Source organism: Polypterus senegalus, chromosome 2 (assembly GCF_016835505.1).
Source record: "Polypterus senegalus isolate Bchr_013 chromosome 2, ASM1683550v1, whole genome shotgun sequence".
Classification (NCBI taxonomy): domain Eukaryota; kingdom Metazoa; phylum Chordata; class Cladistia; order Polypteriformes; family Polypteridae; genus Polypterus; species Polypterus senegalus.
In genome coordinates, this window is record NC_053155.1 from 101,637,570 (window position 1) to 101,659,786 (window position 22,217).

Sequence of the window (22,217 nt, forward strand, 5' to 3'; positions counted from 1 at the left end):
CATCAAACTCTATAACTCCACTTCCAGTAACTCATCCACATAATAAGCTGCTCCCTTTTTCCTTAATGGATCTTCTAGAACATTTTTCAACTACTTAGATGTGCAGTATTTCAACTGTTATTCTCATATGACAAACTTTTTTTAGTTCTCAGAATATGCAATATTACTCTTATATGTTCAACCCTATTATGTGAAATATTTCCAGCTCAGTGTGTTATTACTGTTTAGTAAATTAAGGATTTTACAAAAAACTCAGATGTACAGTATCTATTATATTTAAATTCACTGCATACCTGTAAAACATTCTGAAAAAGGATTTATTGTAGTTTATTTTCAATTTTTATTTTATTTCATATGCTTATTTTTTATATTTTCTGTTCATGTTACTTCTACCTTTGTCTATTTGTACTGTTGGTCCATAGGCAATTTCCTCTGATATTAATAAAGTTTTTCTGATTCTGAAACAATCCCTAAACAGGACAGCAGCCAATCATAGATGAACATGCTCACATCAGGGGTCAGTTTAGCATCACCAGTCCACCTAACATGAAAGCATTGGGGCAGAAAATAGAGCACCTGGAGGAAACCCATGTGCATATGGGGAGTAAAACGCCAGTTTTCTTTGACATAATTTACCAAAAAGTATGAAATTAATTAAAATAAATATATACCTATTGTCCACATAATCTGCATACATGAATGTAATTATTTAGAAATCAGTTCATTATCCATTTAAACTAGCAGATTACAAATAAAATGTTATACAGGCAATAGTATATCAAAGGGGAAAATAGCAATAATCCTACATTTACAAAACTGTTACATGGTCATACATTTGGGCAGCAGAGGACAGAAGTTGAAAGTTTCACCTAGGGCACCAAAATTGCTAGAGTTGGCCCTGACTACAAAACAATAAAAAAAACTACATGTACATTCTCAAACTTGCTTAATCCTTTCAGGTTTAAGGAGCCACAGCTTATCTTTGAAGCACTAAATTTACAGCAGAAAACACCCTGGACAGAGAGCTAGTACATCATAAAGCACTCACTCCAGACCAGTTTAGAGTTGCCAGTCCATTTAACCTGATTGGCTTTGGGAACCTACAAAGAAAACTGAAATGCCAGTAAGAAAAAAGCAGACAAGGGGAAAACGTGCAAACATAACACAGACACCTAGACACAGGCTTCAAGCCCAGAATCCATGAGCATTTGGATATTCTACCCAGAAAACCTGAACATGTTCTTTGTTGGTTTTGTTTTTCATCAAAGCTACTGTTCACTATGAGATCTATATTTAGTTTTACCTCATCAGAGCAATCCGGCTCAGTGATCATTGGATTCTGCAATCACACCATTACCAGACCTTCTGTCCACTTATGACCCCAGACAGTGAATGGCATCAAATCAATGGTGGCTGTGCCAGTAAAGGTTTCTCAAGAATCCTAAGATTAGTCAGTACAAAGTGTGTGAGTGAGTCTCATCCAGAGTGAAGCAACACCAGGATGATTCAGATAAAAAAGCTCAGTAACACTTTAGTGGACAGACTATAACATGCGTAATAAACAAAATATAAAACAGAGAACAGCTATGAGGAGATCAGCATTAACATGAAGATGTCTTATTGCAACAATTATATAGCAAATCTTTACAGTAATCCAGGTCTGAAACTGCACATCATACAGAGTACTAAACCTATACATTGAATGGTTCATATCATAATGAGTATTCCACGTGAATATATTAGTTTTTTTTTGGATTTTTGGCAAATAGTAAATTGCAACAAAATCAGAGTATCTACTCAGCATTACCATAAAGAAGAGTTGTGTGAAACTGAAGAACAGTAAATGGCAGTCATAATCATATCAGGAGATTTGCGGCCATATGTTCTGGACACTCTGGAGAAGAGAAGAGAAAAGCTGTCAACAGATCACTGTCTGGCTCGAGCTGGGTCAGATGGTGTGGGAGGACAGACCTGGAAAACCCAAGCAAGTAGTAAGCGTGGACTGGGAACATCTGGGGGAGACCCCTGTCCAGGAGACTTTCAACTCCAACCTCTGAACGAGCTTTTCTCATATTCCAGGGGAGACTGGGGATATATAGTCCAAATGGGCCTTGTTCAAAGCCTCCATTGTGGAAGAGGCTGCAAAAAAGCTGCAGCCTGAAGGGCATAGGTGGCTACCCAATGATGCAATGGTGGAAACCAGAGGTGAGAGATGCCATCAGCTTGATAAAGGAGGCCTTCTGTGTATGGTTAGCACAAGAGATTCCCAAAGAAGCAGAAAGGCACTGACAGGTCAGGTGTGGGAGGAGAGCAACTATCGATCAGGCTTAAAGAGGTTCTGGCAAACCATCACGCAATTCAGAAAGGGAAAGCAGGGATTTACCCAGGCTGTTCTCAGTAAGGGTAGAGAAGTGCTGACCCAGACAGAGAATGTTGTTTGGCGATGGAAGGAACACTTTAAAGAGCTCCAGAACCCAATGAACACATCATCTGTAGAGGAGGAAGAGCTGATGAAGGATCAATGCCCATTTCCCTGCAGGAGGTCACTTAGGTAGTTAAGCAACTCTGCAGTGGTAAGGGAAGGATGAGATCCTTCCAGAAATGCTGAAGGCTCTGGGCATTGTTGAGCTATCATGGCTGACCACCTTTTCAATGTTATGTGGTCATTGGGAGCTGTGCCACTGGAGTGGTAGACTGGGGTGTACATATCCCCATTTTTGAAAAGGTGGTACAGAAATGTGTGCTCCAACTATCAGGGAATCACACTCATCAGCCTCCCTGGAAAACCATACGTCATGGTGCTAGAAAGGAGACTCCACTCAGTCGTGGAACTTCAAATCCATTAACAGCAATGGAGATGACGTCCAGGCTATGGCACAGTGGACCAGCTCTTTATCATCATGAGGATTCTGGAGGAGTACAACCAATTGGGATACATGTCTTTTGTGGACTTAGAGAAGGCATATGACAATGTTCGTGGAGGGATTCTGTGAGGGGTGCTGGTAGAGTATGGGGTTCCAGGGCTCCAAATAAGGGTTATTCGGCTCCTGTGTAATTACAGTGAGAGGTGTGTTGGCATAATCAGAACCGTTTCCAGTGTGTTGTGAGTCTCTGACAGGGCTGTGCTTTATCACCTATTGTGTTTTTGATTTTCATGGACAGGATATCAAGGCGCAGCAGGGGAGGTGACGGAGACCAGTATGGTGGCCTTAGAATTGTGTCACTGCTTTTTGCAGATGATGTGGTCCTTTTGGCATCATTGGCCTGTGAGCTCCGACACATGTTGATATGGTTTCTGATGGAGTGTGAAGCAGCAGGGATTAGGATCAGCACCAAATCTGAGGTCATGGTCCTCAGTAGGAAAAAGGCAAACTGTTCTCTTTGAATGGAAGTTGAGTTACTGCCTCAAGTGGATGAGTTTAAGTACCTCAGGTTCATGTTCACGAGTAAGTGGAAAAGGAATTGTTAGAACAACAGAAGGATTTGGTCAACAAGCACAGTTATGCGGTCACTATATTGATCTGAAATCAGAAGACGAACCTCTCAATCTACCAGTCAATTTATATCCCTACCCATACCCCACCCACAAACTAGCAAGTACAAGCATCAGAAATTAGTTTTCTCCTCAGGGTGGCTGGGCTCTACCAGGGCAGAAGTGCGGACTATGAACGTGCCAGTTAGCTTCATGCCCCCTCTTCCATTTTGGAAGACACTTGAACCTGACACCTTTGATAACGTAATCGGATGAGCTTGGCAGATGAGGACTAACATACACCAAGCAAAGGGATGGTGAAAAGTACCCAGTTGTTTTATTAAAACAAGTCCAAACAAAGTGTTCAAAAAGTTCAGTCTTTAGGTAAATAAATAATCCATTAAAGTGAAGGTTAAAATCAATCCATAACTAATCCCTTGAAAACAAGTTTAAAACACAGGCAGGAAACTGTCCTTAAAACCATAAGCCCTAGTGCAGTCCTTTAATGCTTGATGTCTCCTTGGCTTACCCCAATACAGGCTTGCAGTCAAGGAGGCACCTATCCAGAAGTTCAGCCCACCTTCAGAACTGCTCCAAGGCTCAGGCCCCTTGTAGCCTTCTCTGGCTCCAGGCAGAACACCCCATTGAGCCTCTGCATCCCGCTGCCAGGCTTGAATTCTTGTGGTCCATGGCACCATCCGCAGGACACCTCTTTCTGTCTCTCACTCCCTTGCAGTTGTACAGCCTCTCCTCAGCAAGTCGCTACAACTGAACAGCATTTTGGCCACTCCAGCTCCCACGTCACTCAGCTGGAGTGGCCACCAGCCCCCAAGTGTCATTCACACTCTCCGCTTGGGACTTTCTTCCGGCTGTCTGCCTTTCCTCTCATCTATTCACACTGGCTCTTTCTCATTCCTGCCTTTCTGCTCACCCTCTATTAACCTGTCTTTTCTTCCAATCAGTCTTATTCTTTTTTTTTCTCCTTTATTGTGCCAGTTCGCTCTTATAAGGCTTCTTGGGCACAGCTTCTCAAACGCCCACCACAGGAAGTAGATGAAGTAATTGAGAAAGACCACACCTTCACGTGCAGGTGCATCTTCTAGTTCTGACCAAGGAGGACTTTTCAGGAAATTCCAACTAGAATAAAACAAGACCAAACCAAGTTGGTCTTTTTTGCAGAATTTATACCAAAAGTACAGCAACTTCACTAACTTGATGTCCATCCATCCATTATCCAACCCGCTAAATCCAAACTACAGGGTCACAGGGGTCTGCTGGATCTAATCCCAGCCAACATAGGACGCAAGGCAGGAAACAAACCCTGGGCAGGGCGCACACACACACCCACACACCAAGCACAATTTAGAACTGCCAATGCACCTAACCTGACAACATGCAAACTCCACACCGGGAGGACCTGGGAAGCGAACCCGGGTCACCTAAGTGCAAGGCAGCAGCGCTACCCACTGTGCCACCCTAAGTTTAAAAGTGAACAGTCTGTGCCATAGAAATTAATTAACTCAGAAACAATTGTCCAATATGTATTAAAATCAGCTAGGATATCTGTGCAAATACCATATTTGTATGCCTAGAAAAAGAACCTGTAATTGGGGGGTGGGGGTGCAAGGGGGCAGCCACAGACAATGTTTGGGTGTGGGGGATACACAGAGATTGTTGCAGGACTCCGTATTTGTTGAGTTTTATTAGTGGTATTCAGTAATATTAGAAAGATCATTCAAAAGTAATATTAGCATCAAAGCTTAAAAGCAGAATTGCTACATTATATTATGGACTTGACAGTACAAGTTACCAATTACCTTTACACACTTAAACACGCCATTTTCAATGGTTTCCTTTCCACCATATTAAAAAGAGTAAATCAAGATGTGCTATTTGCAATGATGTGCTATCTGCAATTATATTGCAATTGGTTTGTAGAGCATTGTTAATGTTTCTTTTAATTTGTTCTGCTGAGTGCTGATTGTTTTTGTGACCTTAGTAATGACATTTTGGTAGACAATATTGTTGACTGGGCGGCATGGTAGCACAGTGGTAGCGCTGCTGCCTCACAGTTAGGAGACCCGGGTTTGCTTCCTGGGTCCTCCCTGCGTGGAGTTTGCATGTTCTCCCCGTGTCTGCGTGGGTTTCCTCCGGGCGATCCTGTTTCCTCCCACAGTCCAAAGACATGCAGGTTAGGTGGACTGGCGATTCTAAATTGGCCGGTGTGTGGTGGGTGTGTTTGTGTGTGTCCTGCGGTAGGTTGGCACCCTGCCTGGGATTGTTTCCTGTGTTGGCTGGGATTGGCTCCAGCAGACCCCTGTGACCCTGTGTTCGGATTCAGCGGGTTGGAAAATGGATGGATGGATATTGTTGACTCTTTTAAAATCTAAGGTTGTGCTTTGATAAAAAATGTAACATAGTGTACTCAATATAATTTATGTTTATTGTCACATGTGCAGAGTATGATGAAATTCCTATTTGGATGCTTGACCGATATAAATCACATTGCTACTTCTTGTTCATTCAGATCTAGACACTAGGTTACATAAAATATATCAGTACAGAATATAATCAGCCAAAAGCAGCCTGGGTAGTCAAACAGGTTCCACAGTCATGAATGGATAGAGCAGTCTGGTTCACGCTCCCGATTTGGCACTTCCACTGCCATAATTGTTGGAATACTGAGATAACTTAGTTATTGGCTAACCAAATAAGCTTGATAGACTGAATGGTCTCCTCTTACTTACTCCTCACACTTCTTGTCATACATCAAGAATGTCTCAATGTCTTTTAAGAATGATTGAGTGAGTCTTACACAGTATAGGCAAAATGTTTTGTCTTCATGAGGCAGGGTGTTCAGCTTGAATTATCACAAACGTATGTTGGTTGTCCACAGTTTGCTGGTATCAGTGGTCATCGGAAGACCCTCAGGTCTATCACAAAGCATGTGGAACAAAATCAAGGGAGAGCCAACATATTGTGTCAAAAGGCCATCACAACCAATCTACAGAGTTGGCTCACCAGATAACACTTTGGACCATGTCACTTGAAGAGGGAGGTGAGCATCTACTCATGGAGTCCATTTTGATTTATGCTGTTGGCCGTTGTCACCAAAACTGCCTGTGGGGCATATGCACATCACCACCATTCACCAAATCTCAATCCAAACAAGCATCTGTATAATGAGATGGAAAACTTTTTCAGGGTATAGATGCAAAGTCATGTCATTTGCAAACTACTGAAGAAATGTTCTTTAACATAAGCCAGCATCTCCATACTTGTAACACCTTCTTGAGTCCACGTCCCATCAAATTCAGGCCTTCCTGAGGGCATGTGGGTGGCCAACTCTCTATTATTATATGCACCTTATAAAGTTGCTGGTGTAAGTAGAGGACATAAAACATGAGGTGATTCCCAGATAGGTGAAAGCAGGGCTTTTGTGTCTGGAAAACAAACACAAAAATGTGATCAATTTTGGTCTATTTTAAAACGTAATCAATGATAAGGTTAGTGAACTTTATCTTGTACTGTCTGAGTAACAGCTGATTCCAGAAGGCCATCGCCTGATGTGACAAAATGAACTTGAGCAATCTCACTCGACAGCAAGAGATCTTTGCTTCGTTGCCAGATTGAGGTAAACAGAAAGATGCCAGTCCTCTCATGCGATAACCTTTAAGGCTGTCTTGATTTCACATAAAATGCTGCCATATCACAAGAATACATCTGATTGCTTTAACGTAAAATATAATATGTAAGCATCGTTTTTATTACAGAGAGGTCAGTTGCTGTACATTGTGACTAAGAAACAGATTTGCTCAGATCTTTAAAACAGATTTGACTCTGATTTGTTTAAACACAAATAATGTTTGCTTGTAGCATAATATGTCTCCTGGGTTTAATTGTAAGATCTTAATGAAAATTAATATATTTAAGTCCAGCTTACGTACACTCAGGTGCACATAACAGTTCATTCTAAAGGCAGACTCAAGTCACCCACTTTCTCCTCTCCTGTTAATATTAATAGATAGTATAGTATAGTAAATAATATAATTAATGGTTCTTTTTTTATACAGATTTCTAATTTCTGTTAATTAATTTGTTTAAAATGTAATTTGTTGTGCTGTGATTAGTGCTGATGCCTCGCCGGGTTTGCTCCCCAGCCTGGTCTCTATCAGTATGTAGTTTTCACGGCATCCACATATTTCTGTAGGTTTCACTGTGTGCTCTCCTCTTAAACATTCATGTGCCAACCCGACTGGACGTTCTTAACTGGCCTGGTCTCAGTGAGTGTGTCCGTGTGGCTGAGGACTGGTGTCCTATCTGGAGTTGGTCCCCCCTTTTCAACCATTGAGCCCCATATTGAGTGTGGAAATCTGTTTACAGGAGTTGCGTATGGGATAGATGCAAATGTCCCTTTCGGTAGGGGGTTCGTCATCTTCTCCGCCGAAAATCGCTGCAATGCCAGGGCATTGTATCGTCATAAATCCTGCCTAGGGTTTTCCTTGAAAAGCATTTGTACAGATGCTGTTGGATTGGATTGAGCGATTTCATGCATGTGTTTGTATGATTTAGCGAAGGGGTTGAAGGTTCTGAGCATGGAATCTAGCTGGAGATGTAAATTTTCGCTGCATGTAAAGTTCGCTTTATTTTGTAAGCGTACTGCAGTAGCTTGCGCTGTGTCAGAAACATACAACTGTCCATATCCTGGAGAGGTAGAAGTGTTAGCATATAGTGGAGAGATTTGGTGATAAACTTGCCCGCTGTATTTTAAAACAATATGGTCCGTGTCCAGGAGGTTGAGTTATCTATGCACCCATGGAAGCAAACGCTAGAGAAGAGTTATATTCTCAAATGTGCTCATGATAATTTTTATCTTTTGATGTTTGCTGTGTAAGAAGCTGTTGTAAAGACACAGGTGGTTCTCACGAAAGTGGTAAAGCTACTTTACCATTGTGGCAGCATCTCGAGTACTTGTATTATGCTCAGCAGGCCAGTATAGTGCATGACATGGAAGACGACGAATATGAATCGAGAAATGCTGTGTTGGCTGCGTGTGGATGGGACTGGTTTTGAAGTGGAAGCAGGACGAACCAGAAGAGAAATATATATGAGATACATTTAAAAAAAAAAAAAGCACCTCCCCCAGAGATTAGAAATGGTAGCTGATATTCATAGAGCAAGCATGACACAAAAGCCTTAAAATTTACCAAAAACCTGTATATTCATTTTGAAGCTGTGAATTCTCCTTAGTGAACTGAACTGCCATCACTCGAACTCTTGTATAAGACTCGCTTTGTGAGAAGGGCCAAAAACATTCCCAAGGACAAAACTCATCCTGGAAATTCTTTGTTTGAGCTCCTCCCGTCAGGAAGACATTTTAGGTCAATCCATGTACGCATAAACAGACTAAAAAAGAGCTTTTTCCCATTTGCCATAAACTTTCTGAACTCTGAATCTCCTCAGTATGAGATCATTTTTAATTGAACATGTGCAATCAGCTATATTGGTAATGTGCAATATGCTATTGTAATACAATATAGAATATGTAATGTACTATTCATTAACAGGTGCAATAACAATTTACTTTGAACAATAATAATTTGCTCTGGTTACTTGATCACTTAACACTGTATATGACATATATACATATTATTTGACTTTTCTTTAAATGCACCTTCAGGCTGTCACAGAAAGTAATTTCGTCGTGTTACACAATGACAATAAAGTTCTTGAAGCTGAACGTGTTTAAATTGCATATTGAAATTGCCCACATATCAAAAAAATCTGTATATATATTGTTTTTGCAAAAATACAATGTAGTTTTTTTTAGAATTTTTAAAGAATTCTCTCGACTTCATGCCCTTTACTTTACCTTCCCTCATGGAGCTTGAATGGCTCAGTTGCAGTTATACCTTCATTGAAATTCAAGCACTCAAGCTGTACTTAGCCGAATTTTCAATACCTTCAACATGCAAGTATCCAATACGTTTTAACGTTTGTGTTTCAATTTTTACTTCGGTTTACTATGGTGATTCATAGACAGTCATAGTAAGCTGTTGGAGCTTTTATTAATTTAATGATAATGCATCACTTTCAAACATATGATTCTGGGATAAATTGATGTATGCTATAACGGTGAAAGAATAAGTTTGACTTCAAGATAGATAGATAGATACCTTGTTTGTCCCTAAATAAAAATAAACAGTATATATTGTGACGCATGCACATCAGTGGATCTCCTCACAGGCTCAGTCAAGGTATGTAATAACCCACTGGGATGAGAGGCGGTGTTATCACTAACACCATTATCTTCTTTTTCCACAGTACCGAGAAACTGGCCAGTGATGGCGACTGACCTGCCCCTTCCAGTTCAGCTGCCATAAAAACTCAAGCCTCACAAAAAGATGCGTCATTACTGGCAAGTGCGACCCACAGGACAGAGCTCCACTAGCCCTGTGACCTTGGCTAATGAGCCCAATGAACTTCATTTTGTTTAAACCTTGATACCATCCATGATGGGAAGCACACACTGAAGACAACTGGAGATGGGTCCCATTCCAAAAATGTGAAAATAACCTCAGTATATTGTATTTCTTCATCACTCCTTTGTATCACTCACTTTGTCAGGCCCACCACAACCCAACCTCTGCAACATCCCCCTAACAGTGTGAGCGTTTACACTGCCTCATGAAATTTTCTCAACACCCCTTGGGAGGCAGCACTGCCTACGTTGAGAAACACTTATTTGGATCAGATTTTTCAGCCATTTGTAATGTTATGTAGAATTTGAACATACAAAACTTCCTAATTTTACCATTTGATCAGAATGCAGTTTTTGATTCCATCTTGCCTCTACTTTATATGTGGGCCATGCAAACACTGCAGTCTGCCCTTGGTGGCAATGAGGTGTCTAATTGTCTAGTTATGCATGTGTGATTTTATCCAAAAATGAGACTAACAATGACTTCTGCCTGTGTTTCTAAAAAAAAATGTCAAGTCAGAATCATACAAATCAAAAGCTATCATTTAGCAGAAGCACTATAACTAGCATTTGTTGTCTGCCATATCCTAATTAATCCTTTTGGAATTGATTTATTTTTTAATTTTAATAAACATTTAATAAATGCGACTGTTTTAACTTTTAAAGAATTTCACTTTCCAAGGCTGTCTTTTTAATACCAGTTGGAGAGGTAAAGCTTTTAGTCTCAAGTCTGTTTAATGAATGTCTGGTTCATTTTAAAACTGTGCAAGCTGACCCTTGGCAGCCTTCACCATCTAAACGCGTGTCAATGTGATGTTTCATAATCACTGCATTTCTGAAGGACAAAGCCTTCACCTAGTGCCAGATGACAAGTTCTTTTCCAGGTTTTTGTCTGTAATTTTTTTCTCCAGTGCCCAAACTTGCATCACCATTGATGATATGTAATCATGTGCCAACAATGAGATTTGCAATGTTGATTTGACCGCACTTACAGTTCACACAGATAGTATAAAACCTTCTCTCTTCACCGTTAACGTCGTGCACTACTTACCATCAGCTAGCCTCCGTCAAGACTGGCACAGGAGCACCAAGAAGACATGCAGTCTATCGAGCCCAAGCACCAAAAGAGCTGCCTTACTATGGCTCTGGCCCAGTACACCTCTGCAGTGCGCAACATGGAGCACACAGTTATGCTACCCAGCCTCCTCCGAGATGTTACCTTAGATGAAGACAGTGCCATGGCTGATGCCAAGGACCTGTATGAATGTTACCTTATGCTGAAATCAATCAGGAATACTGTTGAAAGTGGTCTGATGCCGCTGGATGACTGGAAAACCAAGAGCCTTCACTTCACCAAGGAAACTCAGAACTCTGAAATCACAGATCCAGAAGCTATCTTCTACTTGCATCTGAAAGGCCTTTTCTCCGTGCTTAACCATCTGACGAAAAAATCTCAATCCCTGACCAAACGATACAAGGATATAATTGGACTGGCCAATTAAAACACAACTTTAAAAGATATGCTGGTGTTAGCCACAAATACAAAAGACTTTTATGCTTCTGATTTTGTAAAAGAAAGCTACTGCATGAGACAGAAAATTACACTGAGCAACTAACTGTAAGATATCTACAGAAAATGTAGTATTGTCAACAGCTTTTCAGGCAACACCTGAAATGGGCCGCAAAATGTTTTATTTATGTTTATTTGGCATAAAAATATAATAAAGCCCTGTTTAAGTCCTTAAGTCATGCCTTTCTCCATTTATTGCCGAAATATAGACTTAGTATATTGAAATTATTATATAAACTGGCATGTTAAAAGTCTAATTCAAATAGCATGTAGAGATCTTGGGAGAACCAAATGCTCTAACTAACTACAGATGTGATATTAAAAGAATGAGAACTGACATTTTACCAAGATACCTATTAGTTTTATATTATTTGTACCTTTCTTGAATGTATCTGTTGAGTTTACTTATAATCCTATGTCTGTTTTCTTCAAAGGTAATGGTCATACTAAAACTGCTAAGACATATGTGATGTATCAACTTAGACTTAAGGTACTAGACTTGTACCATTAGTGACACTCAATTCCTGCCTTTACTTAATGATGCAACCACCCAGTAAGTCATTTAAACTGACTGTACTCTGACTGGAGAAAAAAAGCTGCAAAATGTTGTAACCTATACTGATCTTGAAAGTTACCTCTGATAATGGTGTCAGCTAAATATACATTACAAATACGAATCCTTCTTTGACTTTCATTTTCAATTTTTAAATGCAACATCTAATGAGTAGGAGAGCAAAAGCACATTGTCAGAAATATTTTATTACTCAGTAAATATTTTACATTTTGTAAGGTGTGCCTTCCCAGTGAAGAAAGTTCTCAGAAAGGATTTTTTATCAGACTGTAAAATCATTGCAATTGAAGGTCCTTGATTTTAAAGGAAGATCAGCTTCAGACTCAGCGAATTGGGTAAAATTTCTCCAGCACTTCAGCAAAAGTCTTTTTTTCTGCAACATAAGTAAAAGAAAATATCAGATGACTAATGGAAGTTATTGCCAAATATATTTAAATTCAATAATTTTAACAATCCAGTTATTTTAACTTTTGAAAATTGCTATCCATCCATTATCAAACAGGATTCAGGGCTTCAAAAGGCCAGGGCCCAGCAACATTACAATGCCAGAAACTGGACCTGCTGGGCCCTCTCACAAACACACCAATACTCACATACTTTATTTAGAATTAGTCTAACAAAATATCTTTAGAATGGGGAAGGAATTACCAAAGAAACATGGGGTGAATGTGTAAACACCAAAGACAGTGACCAAACCAGCATTCAAGTCCAGGGACCTGGGGGCTGCAACACTACAGTGTTTATCACTGTACCACCTTCTAGAAATAATATAGTACTGAGCACTAAAACAAGATTTGAAATGCAACTTACCTTTTTGTTGAAAAAGTTCTGGACGTAGCCGCATATATTCTGACATATCTCTGTCTAACTTGGCATGTGTATAGTTTTCCCATTTGGTAAGATGGTAACCTAAAAACCATCCAATGCTTACAAAAAGAACCTGACGGTGCACACCTACAGGATGAAGAAAAAACAAATTATGAAAAAGTTTAAAAGGTTATTATTTTTTATATATGTAAATACTGTGTCAGCTAGAAAAAAGGAATTTATATCATTCACTAAATACTACTATATTTTATATTTTTAATATATATATTTTTATATATATATATATATATATATATATATATATATATATATACACTTCAGTATCAAATTTAGATTAGGTTTTTGTATTTATTTGAAGGTAATTGTGCTAGGATATAAGACTTTCATATTAAAACATATTTATTTGTGTTCAGACTGGGGTCTACATATAGAACTAGGTAGTGGTTGGCTGACAGCATGAACTGTTACGGTGACAAGGGAAATCAGAAGATAGCATTGGGCATTTTTAAAATGATTGGCCAAGAACTCTCCAAAGTCACTTCTCTGCATACCAGGGTCTCTCAAGTTTGGTGGCTGAAGGATTTTTATATTTCTTAGCCCAACTGTTAATTAGATGTCAACCCTCAGGAATAACAGAAATTACTTAATAATATGACTTGTTAATGTCTTCACTCTGCTACATCAAGTCACTCTTGTATTGTGGACTTTTTCTTTCCAAGTGTATCATCCAACTGATCTGGGACCCAGAACAGATTATTAATTCTCAGCCCTTCACTTTTTATGTTCCATTTCTTTCAATGTATTAGACAGACAGACAGACAGACAGACAGATCTTTTTTAAAACAAATGCTTCACCATGAACACATCCTGGTATAAATAGGATCAAGTTAGGTGTTAAGGTGCCAGTTCCTTTGTCATTTGCATCCCATTGTTAATTGAGGTTGGGTTAAAAAAGCAATTTAAAAGAGTTATTGTGATTTAAGACTAAAAGAAGCAAATAAGAGTTGGGGAAGTTAATAAGCGAGCTAATGGAAATGAAACATAAAAATTTGGCTTGAACAAGGACTTCAGCAGTAAAAATCGGCATCCAAAAAAAAAAATGAGCTGCAACAAAAACACAAAACCAGGGGTCAAACGTTACAGCCCTTGCAATACTGTAATAAGCACATTTAATAAAGTGAATGTAAAATCATCCGAGATCTTATTCAACATATCCACCCCATTTCAGGATGTCCTCTTCTGGGGGATTATAAGGCCCCAAATCACCAAGACTGCTTGCTTCACAAAGTCTTTTCCTATATCATCTCTAATTTCCCTTGTTATACCAACTTACTATTCACGACTAAAATGTCATATTGCATACATTAGAGTGGTTAATATTTACATTCACGGGTTTCCATCTGTTTTGTTAGTGCTAACACATACTAACATTTTAGAATATCTAATATATAAGGCAGAGTCGATGTATGTATGTGTGTATGTATGTTTGTTTGTCCACCAATCTGGGGATGAGGTTCCTTTATGACCAGGAGGAAGTCATGGGGTATGTTTGGTTGGGAAAAATGTTCGTGGTGAACCACAGGGCACCTTTTCACCGACACAATGTTCGGCATACATCCCTGTACTTATCATCAACAAGATGGCTGTACGTTGCAACAGACATTCACCACAGCGCAATCTAGCAGCAGCTTTGGTTTTTGTGCGTCACTCTTTACCCACGTTTCTTTAAATTGCCAAGAGATGGTGGAAGTGTCCAAGTATGACAAGGCCAACTGCTTTGATCGGGTAAAAGGGAACTGCCATATGGAAGTAAAACGTGAATGACCCAGAAAGAGTCACCGACACCCGTGTCTCCACACATCACACTCCCACACGCACTGATAGTGCTGTATTTCATTTGCCAACGTCCATTATATGCAAGCATGTTTGAACAGAGACTTGCCTTAAAAAGACAGCATCCTTCCCCCACCATTTTCCCCAAACACAGCACCGGTTGTATGTCACTTCTCTCTGTAGTTACCATCGCCAACGTCCGTTAGATGGCATCACGGTTCAACCCAGGTGCTCCTTAGAAACAGAGCGCCCCTCCCGGCCATTTTTCCCAGTACAGTTTCAATGCTACTTTTTCTCACTGGCTTTCTGTATTTGTGGTGCTATTTACTCACTTTCTGACTCACAGTACGATTTCAGTGTTGCTCTTTCTCACTGACTGGTGCTATTTGTTCGCTTTCCGACGTATTGTAAATAACGTAAATTCATCTCACTGTGGTGCTTATTCCGTACGTAATACTATGTACTTGTCCTGCTTTTCGCTAATATACCCATGCCACCGAAAAAAAGACATAGAATTGGAAGGTCAACTTCAAATACCACAAGAAAATCTATTTCAGCAGACAGAATCCAGAGTGGAGGAACTTACAATAAAATGTAAATCAGAAAACTGTTTGTTCTGTTTCTATGTTCTGTTTCTTTCATTTGGGAAATTCACTGGTTATAGATTCCTGGGCAACGCCAGGTACTCCTAGTCCTTATATATAATTTGATAGTATCTGTATGTATGCTGTTTGCGTCAATACCTCGACTCAGTACAAGTTAGAACCATGCAATGGGACTCTGCCTCTTTAGTTAGAACATAACGTGGCAAACGTGGACACAGTATTGCATGATTGATTAAGAATGTTTGAATGCTACAGTGATGCCGCTGGAGAGCTGAGTATAGCAAGTTGGTGTTGGTTCGAGCAGACAGCAGTAAGTTCGGTGTTTTAAAATGTGTCATTGAATTGAGCTGACGTATATGAGCCAGAAGAGAATTCCCGAGTTCAGGACCACTATGAGAGACGCTCGAGCTCCCACAGAACAGAGTCTGACGTGTGGTATAGAAAGTAGAGCTGCAGATGAGGATCTGAGTGAGCGAGAGGAGTGTCAGTCTGTAGGAGATCAGTGAGGTGTGGAGAGCTTTAAATGTTAAGAGCGGGATTTTGTATTGTAGTCAGTAGTTAACAGTGAGTCAGTGAAGTTGAGAGAGAATTGGTATGATGTGTTCAGTGGATTTAGAACAGCAGGTTATTATCCTGGCAGCAAAATTTTGAAGAAGTTGTAAGCGATGGCTAAGTTTTTGTGTGATGCCAGATAGATTAGCATTACAGTCATCTATACGTGAGGTGACTCGGGCATTAATCAATACTTCAGTACTGTGTTGCGTAAGAACAGAACGAAGTCTAGAAATGTTTCAGAGATGGAAGACAGTCTGCGAAATGTTACTTATATGGGAGGAACTATTTAATAATAATAAGTATTATTTAATAATTGCCTTTATTAGTGTATAAATGGATATAAATAATTACATTTAAACAATTCGCCAAAATCGGTTGTATGTAAACAATACTGTTTAAACGTTATTGTTATTTCATCAGAAAACCCAGTTCCCACGTCTACATGTATTAGTTTAAATGGCACTTTTACCACTCGTAATAGGGCGGACGCGCTGACGTATCGTGCCGACTGGGCAACACAGTGAATGTGGTGTCTGTCTATATATGTCTATGATTTGTTCCCTTTCTGATGTAGTACAAATAAAGTAAATTCATTTCATTGTGGTGCATATTCCGTACGTAATACCATGTAACACATTATAATTCTCCTGCTTTACACAAATATACCCATGCCACCTAAAAAAAAGAAGTACAATTCCACGGTCCACTTCAGATCCGTGAGACAAGTCTATTTCAAGGGCGTCTCAAACGCCACAGCAGACACAATCCAAAGTAGAGGAGCTTACAATAAAATGTGAATCAGAAATCTGTTTGTTCTATGTTCTGTTTCTTTCATTTGGGAAATTCACCGGTTATACGTGTAGATTTCCTGGCAACGCCAGGTACTCCTGCTAGTATTAATATAAATCACAACCAATGTAGTATAAATTTGAACTTAACCACTCTACAGGCAAACCCCCTGAGGACCACCCCTGATGATCCCTTGTTCAGCATGTGCGTCTAAACTGTATTTTTTGTTATAGGTCAATTAACTAGCTTGAAATTCAACTTTAAAAAAAGACCTCTGTCACCAGTGGCTTCAGGATAAGTTAGGTTTCCCTAACACCAGCAAGTCCAAAGACATACAGGTTAGGTGGGCTGGTGAGGCAAAATTAACCTTGCTGTGTGCTCACAGTGGGTGGCAGGGACTCTGTCTTGCGACCTATGCTTGCTGGGTTAGGCTCCAGCTGCACTACAACCCTGCTGAAGATTAAGTGGTCTTAGTGAATGGCATGCTATGCTCTTCAGCTAGGGAGTAGAAAGCTGATGTGGTTTAGGTGTATAGATACCTGACAGTTTTCCTGGACAAAAATATGGACTGAGAAGCAAACATAAAAGCTGAGATTGAAAAAGGTGTAAGTCAACTGTATTTCCCAAGTAGGCTCTTGCTCTTTACCATGGGAGGAAAAATTGTGCATATGTAGCATTGGTCTGCATTTGTAAGTGTGCTCTTTTAAAGAGTGGTATGCTTGATCAGCAGCAAGAGAACATCAGAGATGCCAATAGATGTAACAAGTTCACTAGGAAGGCTGTCTCTATTCTGGCAGTAGTGTGGCCTCTCTCTGTGTCGACTACCATTAACCGATGCCTTGCAGACTCAACATTTCTTATGAACACCCCGCATTACGGCGGCCTACACTAATTCACACACGTTGTACCTTCGGTTTCAGTTAGTGCTGATTCCACAATTCAGGCTACCTGTTTAGATTTCCCCTTTGTTACTCCAGAGACGTGTACTTCAGACTGAATGGCACCTCAAAAACGGCTCACTATGTGTGCACTTAAGTAAACTGGCACCCCATACTGCGGAGATATCGCCGACCTCTTAAGGTCCGAAAAGGAATTAAACGGAATTAGGTGAACCATAAAACACATGGACGCATCAGTTGTGCCATCGCTGGTAGTATAAGGTCATGTACTTAAATGTTTTACTTTCATTGTTTCCATAGAGTAGCTCTGATTTAACAATGTGGGATTGCCTTCTATACTTTTGTTTTTGGAAATACGCTTTATTGTATTCACTTCTGTTCAACTTTGAACGCGTTTTTTCGTATGATAAAAAAGTTATGATGACAAAAAATATATAATGCAGAGGGAAAGTAACAATGTCTAGCATAAGAAAGAACCTCGCCAAGTAACGGCCAACAGGTTATTCTTTAGAGGTGCCCGTTTTCATAATACATAGTACATAAATTAGACAGACATCAAATCCAGCTCGTCCTTAAAAGCCTTGCCAATACGATGAGCGAAACAGATGCATGCTGCGAATGGCTCGCTTGCAGTACTCAGTAGAACGCCTGTTCTTTTTTTGGGGGGTGTGAAGTGCAAACAGAAGGGCAAGATGGGAGTTCCAACCCTGCACGGCACTCACCGGCTTTGAGTGGTGGCCTGTGGTTCAGCGCGTTGTGCAGAAGTGCAGCGAGCCAGCTCATTGTTCCGACCCAAAATGAATTCCTATTCAAAATGCCGGGTGGGGGCAACACTTTGGCTTCTTCTGGGAGCAGCACCATGGTGGCGTCCCTGTTAACTGCAGCCCACCTGTCCAAAAGTGACTCCGGTTTGAAAACGTAGCAGCCGCTTCCACTGATCAGTCTCCTCAGTCACCTTTATGCACCGGAAACCAAAAGACGCCAGATGGTACCAACGTTTTTCCCTTTCCGTGTGCACCACCAGACTACGAGGATAAACGTTCCGCCCTGTTGTTTCGGCTCGATTGAAGGTGACCTTTTTTCCCGGACGTCTCTTATTTCTGAGGCCATTAATATCGGTATTTATACAATTTCTAAAAATGAGTGGGATTTTGTTTTGCTCATTACTCAGACTGTGCAAGCAAACTTTGGACAACATATTTTAAATTCGCTTACTACCGGTAGATTTTTTCAAGCTGGTGCCGTGGGCCGGTTTAGCAGACGTTGCTAAGGAAAGCGGGGGGGGTTGCGGGGGTTGTTTACAAAAAAGCGCGCATGACGGTGTCAGTTTAACTATGTGGAAAGATTACGGGACAGGGCGGAACAACGTTAAGATCGAACATCATTTTTTATGCACCAAAGATGCCCAAATGAAAGCGGCTTTGTTTCCGACTTGAACGTAACAAGAGGGTTAGGAGGTTGGCACGTGCGATTCAGCTGCAAATAAAGGCGCTACAAGAATCAGGTCCGTCTTAACGTATGGGCACTGGCCCCAGGAGCTAGGGGCCCGCGATGTTTCCGATGTCTATGTATGTTTCTGTTATGCTATCAAAACGGGCTCCGGTGCACTACGTTGTCCCCCAAAGGGCAACGAGGATGTTGGTAAGACAGCCCTTTGACAGTCACCAGACTAAAGGTGTGGAAACGCTACCCAGCAAACATACACAGTGTCCCCCTGAAGAAGGACCACGGGCAGTGTTGGCTTGAAATAACCCACGTAAATATCGCATTGACCCAATTTTTGGGTTGGGCTGTTACAAAGGGGCACCCTGGAAAAATTCCCCTAATTGGGCCAAAATAGGTTAAGAGCTGGCAGTACAAGTTCATTAAGTCACTCATTTGCCGAGTGATGTTTGGTAACCCTGGCCAATGTAATTGTTACTCCATATTTCTCACTTTTTAATGTTGCATAGAAGTATCATATTTTCAGTGGGTTTTAGATTTTGATTGTGAAGGTATAAACGACAATTTGAACTTCAAAAATGTGGCCTATATTTTGTTTTAATTATTATTAGTAATGTTTTCATAGTCAAGGTTGTAACACTACAAAAAAAAGAAAAAAGCTGAACAAGTACTAATAAATGCATTTTGTGTTTTGTAAGAAAGTACGTTACAGCCATTGTTTTTTTATTCCTTTTTTTATCAATTCATACATTGTAAATCTTTATAATAATTACACTTAATATGATTAAACACAAAAAAATTTTAAGGAAAGTACCAGTAAGGGCTGCTACCTCACAATAAGGACACAGGGTTCACATTCTGGATTTTCCCAAGGCCATGTTGGTTTTCTCCCACAGTCCAATATCATGCAGTTAAGATGGGACTGGTAGTGCTAAGTTGGGCCAGTGTGGTGTGTGTGTTCACCCTGTGATAGGCTGGTGCCCTGTCCAAGGGATGTTCCTGTCTGTACCTATTAGTTTGTGGGATAGGCTGTAGGTGCCTGGCAATACTACCCTGGATAAGCAGATACAGAAAATGAACAGATGGACAATAAGATATAGACTTTTTTCTTGGGTTTCCTATTTGTTTGCCCACACTGGGCCAGTGGTTTGGGACCAATGCCCCATTATGCAAATCTCAATTGGGCCACTGTCGGCTGCCTACACGGGGCCAATATGTTGGCACATACTGGGTCTACACTGGCCAAATGCAATTTTGTTTGCTGGGTATCCACCATAATTCCCCACAGCCTCAAAATGACCAGAGCATACAATTCGTTTTGGTGAACTCTTATTATTTATCAGTTCAATAATGAATAAACGTTCATAGTCCATTTAATGTAACAGAGATAGGAGAGAGAACCCCACACACACTTTTTTTCCTCTGAAACCATATTCATTCTCTACTTTTCCACATAATCACTGCTGACCTCAGTGTGCTTTTGCAATCTCTGGACCTATTTTTTAAAACACTTTTTTTCAGTTTTGCCAGTTCTTCATTCACTACCTCAGTCCTTGCATTTTCCATGCATATTGTAATTTTTGACTCTTACCCCAAATCAAGGACAAGTGATCAGGTCAGGCAAATAGGGTGTGGCATCCAAAAGGCTAATCAAAGAAGCAACAATGAAGAAGATGGTCCTGGTGAGTTGATGCGCGGGAGTGTTGTTGTGGTGAACGACCCTTGCACTTTTGGAGAACTTCAGCCAAATATTTCTTTGTGTAGACATCTGAAACTGGGCAAACCACTTCTGGAGAATTATCCAATTTGTTGCTTGGTTGCCAAGATGAGCTTCCAGCTTCTTGAAGCTTTCTGATGCCGATAAACCACAATGAAAATGTGGTAAAGTTAGAGCATGATGATGTGTTTCTTCTAATCAGAGAAATTCACTCGTGGGCAAGCACCACGACCACTTCCAAATTCATTTTTGTTACTGTCTCCATAATGATCTATGAACTTGAATTTTTCAGGAAGTTTTTGTGAATAGTTAAATAAGATTCTCAAAAAAAAAAAAATCACAAGGTACACATTCAGAATTTGGATTTTTGGAACTCCCCTCATATATACAAAACAGTTTTGGAGGACAAGTGCTTGTTGAACAGATTACAGCATCCATCCCCTTTCTCAGCAGAGTCAGCTTGCTCCCAGCTGTTTCTCTAAAGCTTTGCTGTCCTACCACAGATGAGTACTGTGCAGCTTGCAAACCTGGCTCACTCCTTATCTTGTGTTCAATCCAGCAGTACTTTTGGATCCGGCTGCATAGTCAGTACCTTTGTTGCCTGTTTAACCCAGCAACTAACAATTGTTACTATCATGTATGGGAGAGTGCTGCAATCCACCACTGAAGTAAAGAGTGGAGCAGTGGGTCCCCAAACCATTCACTTACTGCACCAAACGGGTCTCTCCCAGAAACCAAACAAAATCTTCCTGTAGATTATTATTGAAAATATCAGAGAGGTGGACCAAGTCACCTCTGTAAAGTCCTTCACAACAAACATCTACCTCTCCACAAGAGACAACTACCACTTCCACAGAAACTGAAAGCATCCATTGCTTTCTTAACTTTTTAACCTTGACCTTTCCATTGTTGAGATTTTGTCCCTCTCCAGTAATGTCTAGGTAGAGTGGAACATCAAACCAGTGTAACCATTGGCCATAAAGTCAGCAATGTAAAGCATAAGGCCTTCATGTTAAACAGCATGTCCAAGGACTTTGCTAGGATATTGCGCCCATGTGTGGGTCAACAGCAAGTGCTGGTGATACACGCATTTACTTTACAAAGCATGAGCTGAGAAGGAAAAAATCTTATACACAAAAGTGAGACTGTTTAAAACAGAGGATACTATAACTGCCACTGGTGGTGTTTTGGTCAAGCATTACAGTATTTATGGATCAATATGTTGTAGGCAACCCAGGTTCCAACATGTTTAGGACTACCCTAAATGCACTTGAAATATATACCTAATTTTGCCACTGCAACTGATTTAAAAAATCACAATATAGTCAAGATATTACCTGTCAGATCAATAATTTGATTGGAAGAAAGATGGTGCTTAAACTAAATTAAACATACTATCAATAAAACTTTTGAGGTGATTGCAAAATATTAAAGACACACGCAAAATAACTAAC

The 22,217-nt window shown here is 40.2% G+C and overlaps 2 protein-coding genes and 1 long non-coding RNA gene across 3 annotated transcripts in view; 2 read left to right on the forward strand and 1 right to left on the reverse strand.

The window, feature by feature from the left end:
- The first annotated feature begins 10,976 nt into the window (after window positions 1-10,976).
- On the forward strand, window positions 10,977-11,698 carry LOC120523217 (thyroid hormone responsive). Its single transcript, XM_039744290.1, has one exon. It carries the CDS (start codon window positions 11,051-11,053, stop codon window positions 11,453-11,455), a length of 405 nt encoding a protein of 134 aa, XP_039600224.1. The 5' UTR covers window positions 10,977-11,050; the 3' UTR covers window positions 11,456-11,698.
- A 564-nt stretch (window positions 11,699-12,262) lies between these two features.
- Window positions 12,263-18,585, reverse strand: ndufc2 (NADH:ubiquinone oxidoreductase subunit C2). The gene is made up of 3 exons (XM_039744291.1): window positions 18,326-18,585; window positions 12,905-13,048; window positions 12,263-12,467 (listed from the first exon to the last, which is right to left on the reverse strand). The coding sequence occupies exons 1-3, from the start codon at window positions 18,462-18,464 to the stop codon at window positions 12,418-12,420; spliced, it is 333 nt and encodes a 110-aa protein (XP_039600225.1). The 5' UTR covers window positions 18,465-18,585; the 3' UTR covers window positions 12,263-12,417.
- A 47-nt stretch (window positions 18,586-18,632) lies between these two features.
- Window positions 18,633-22,217, forward strand: part of LOC120523219 — a 35,583-nt gene continuing 31,998 nt past the window's right edge. The window contains exon 1 of the long non-coding RNA XR_005632570.1: window positions 18,633-18,721. This is a non-coding gene — a long non-coding RNA (uncharacterized LOC120523219). The remainder of the gene's footprint in view (window positions 18,722-22,217) is intronic.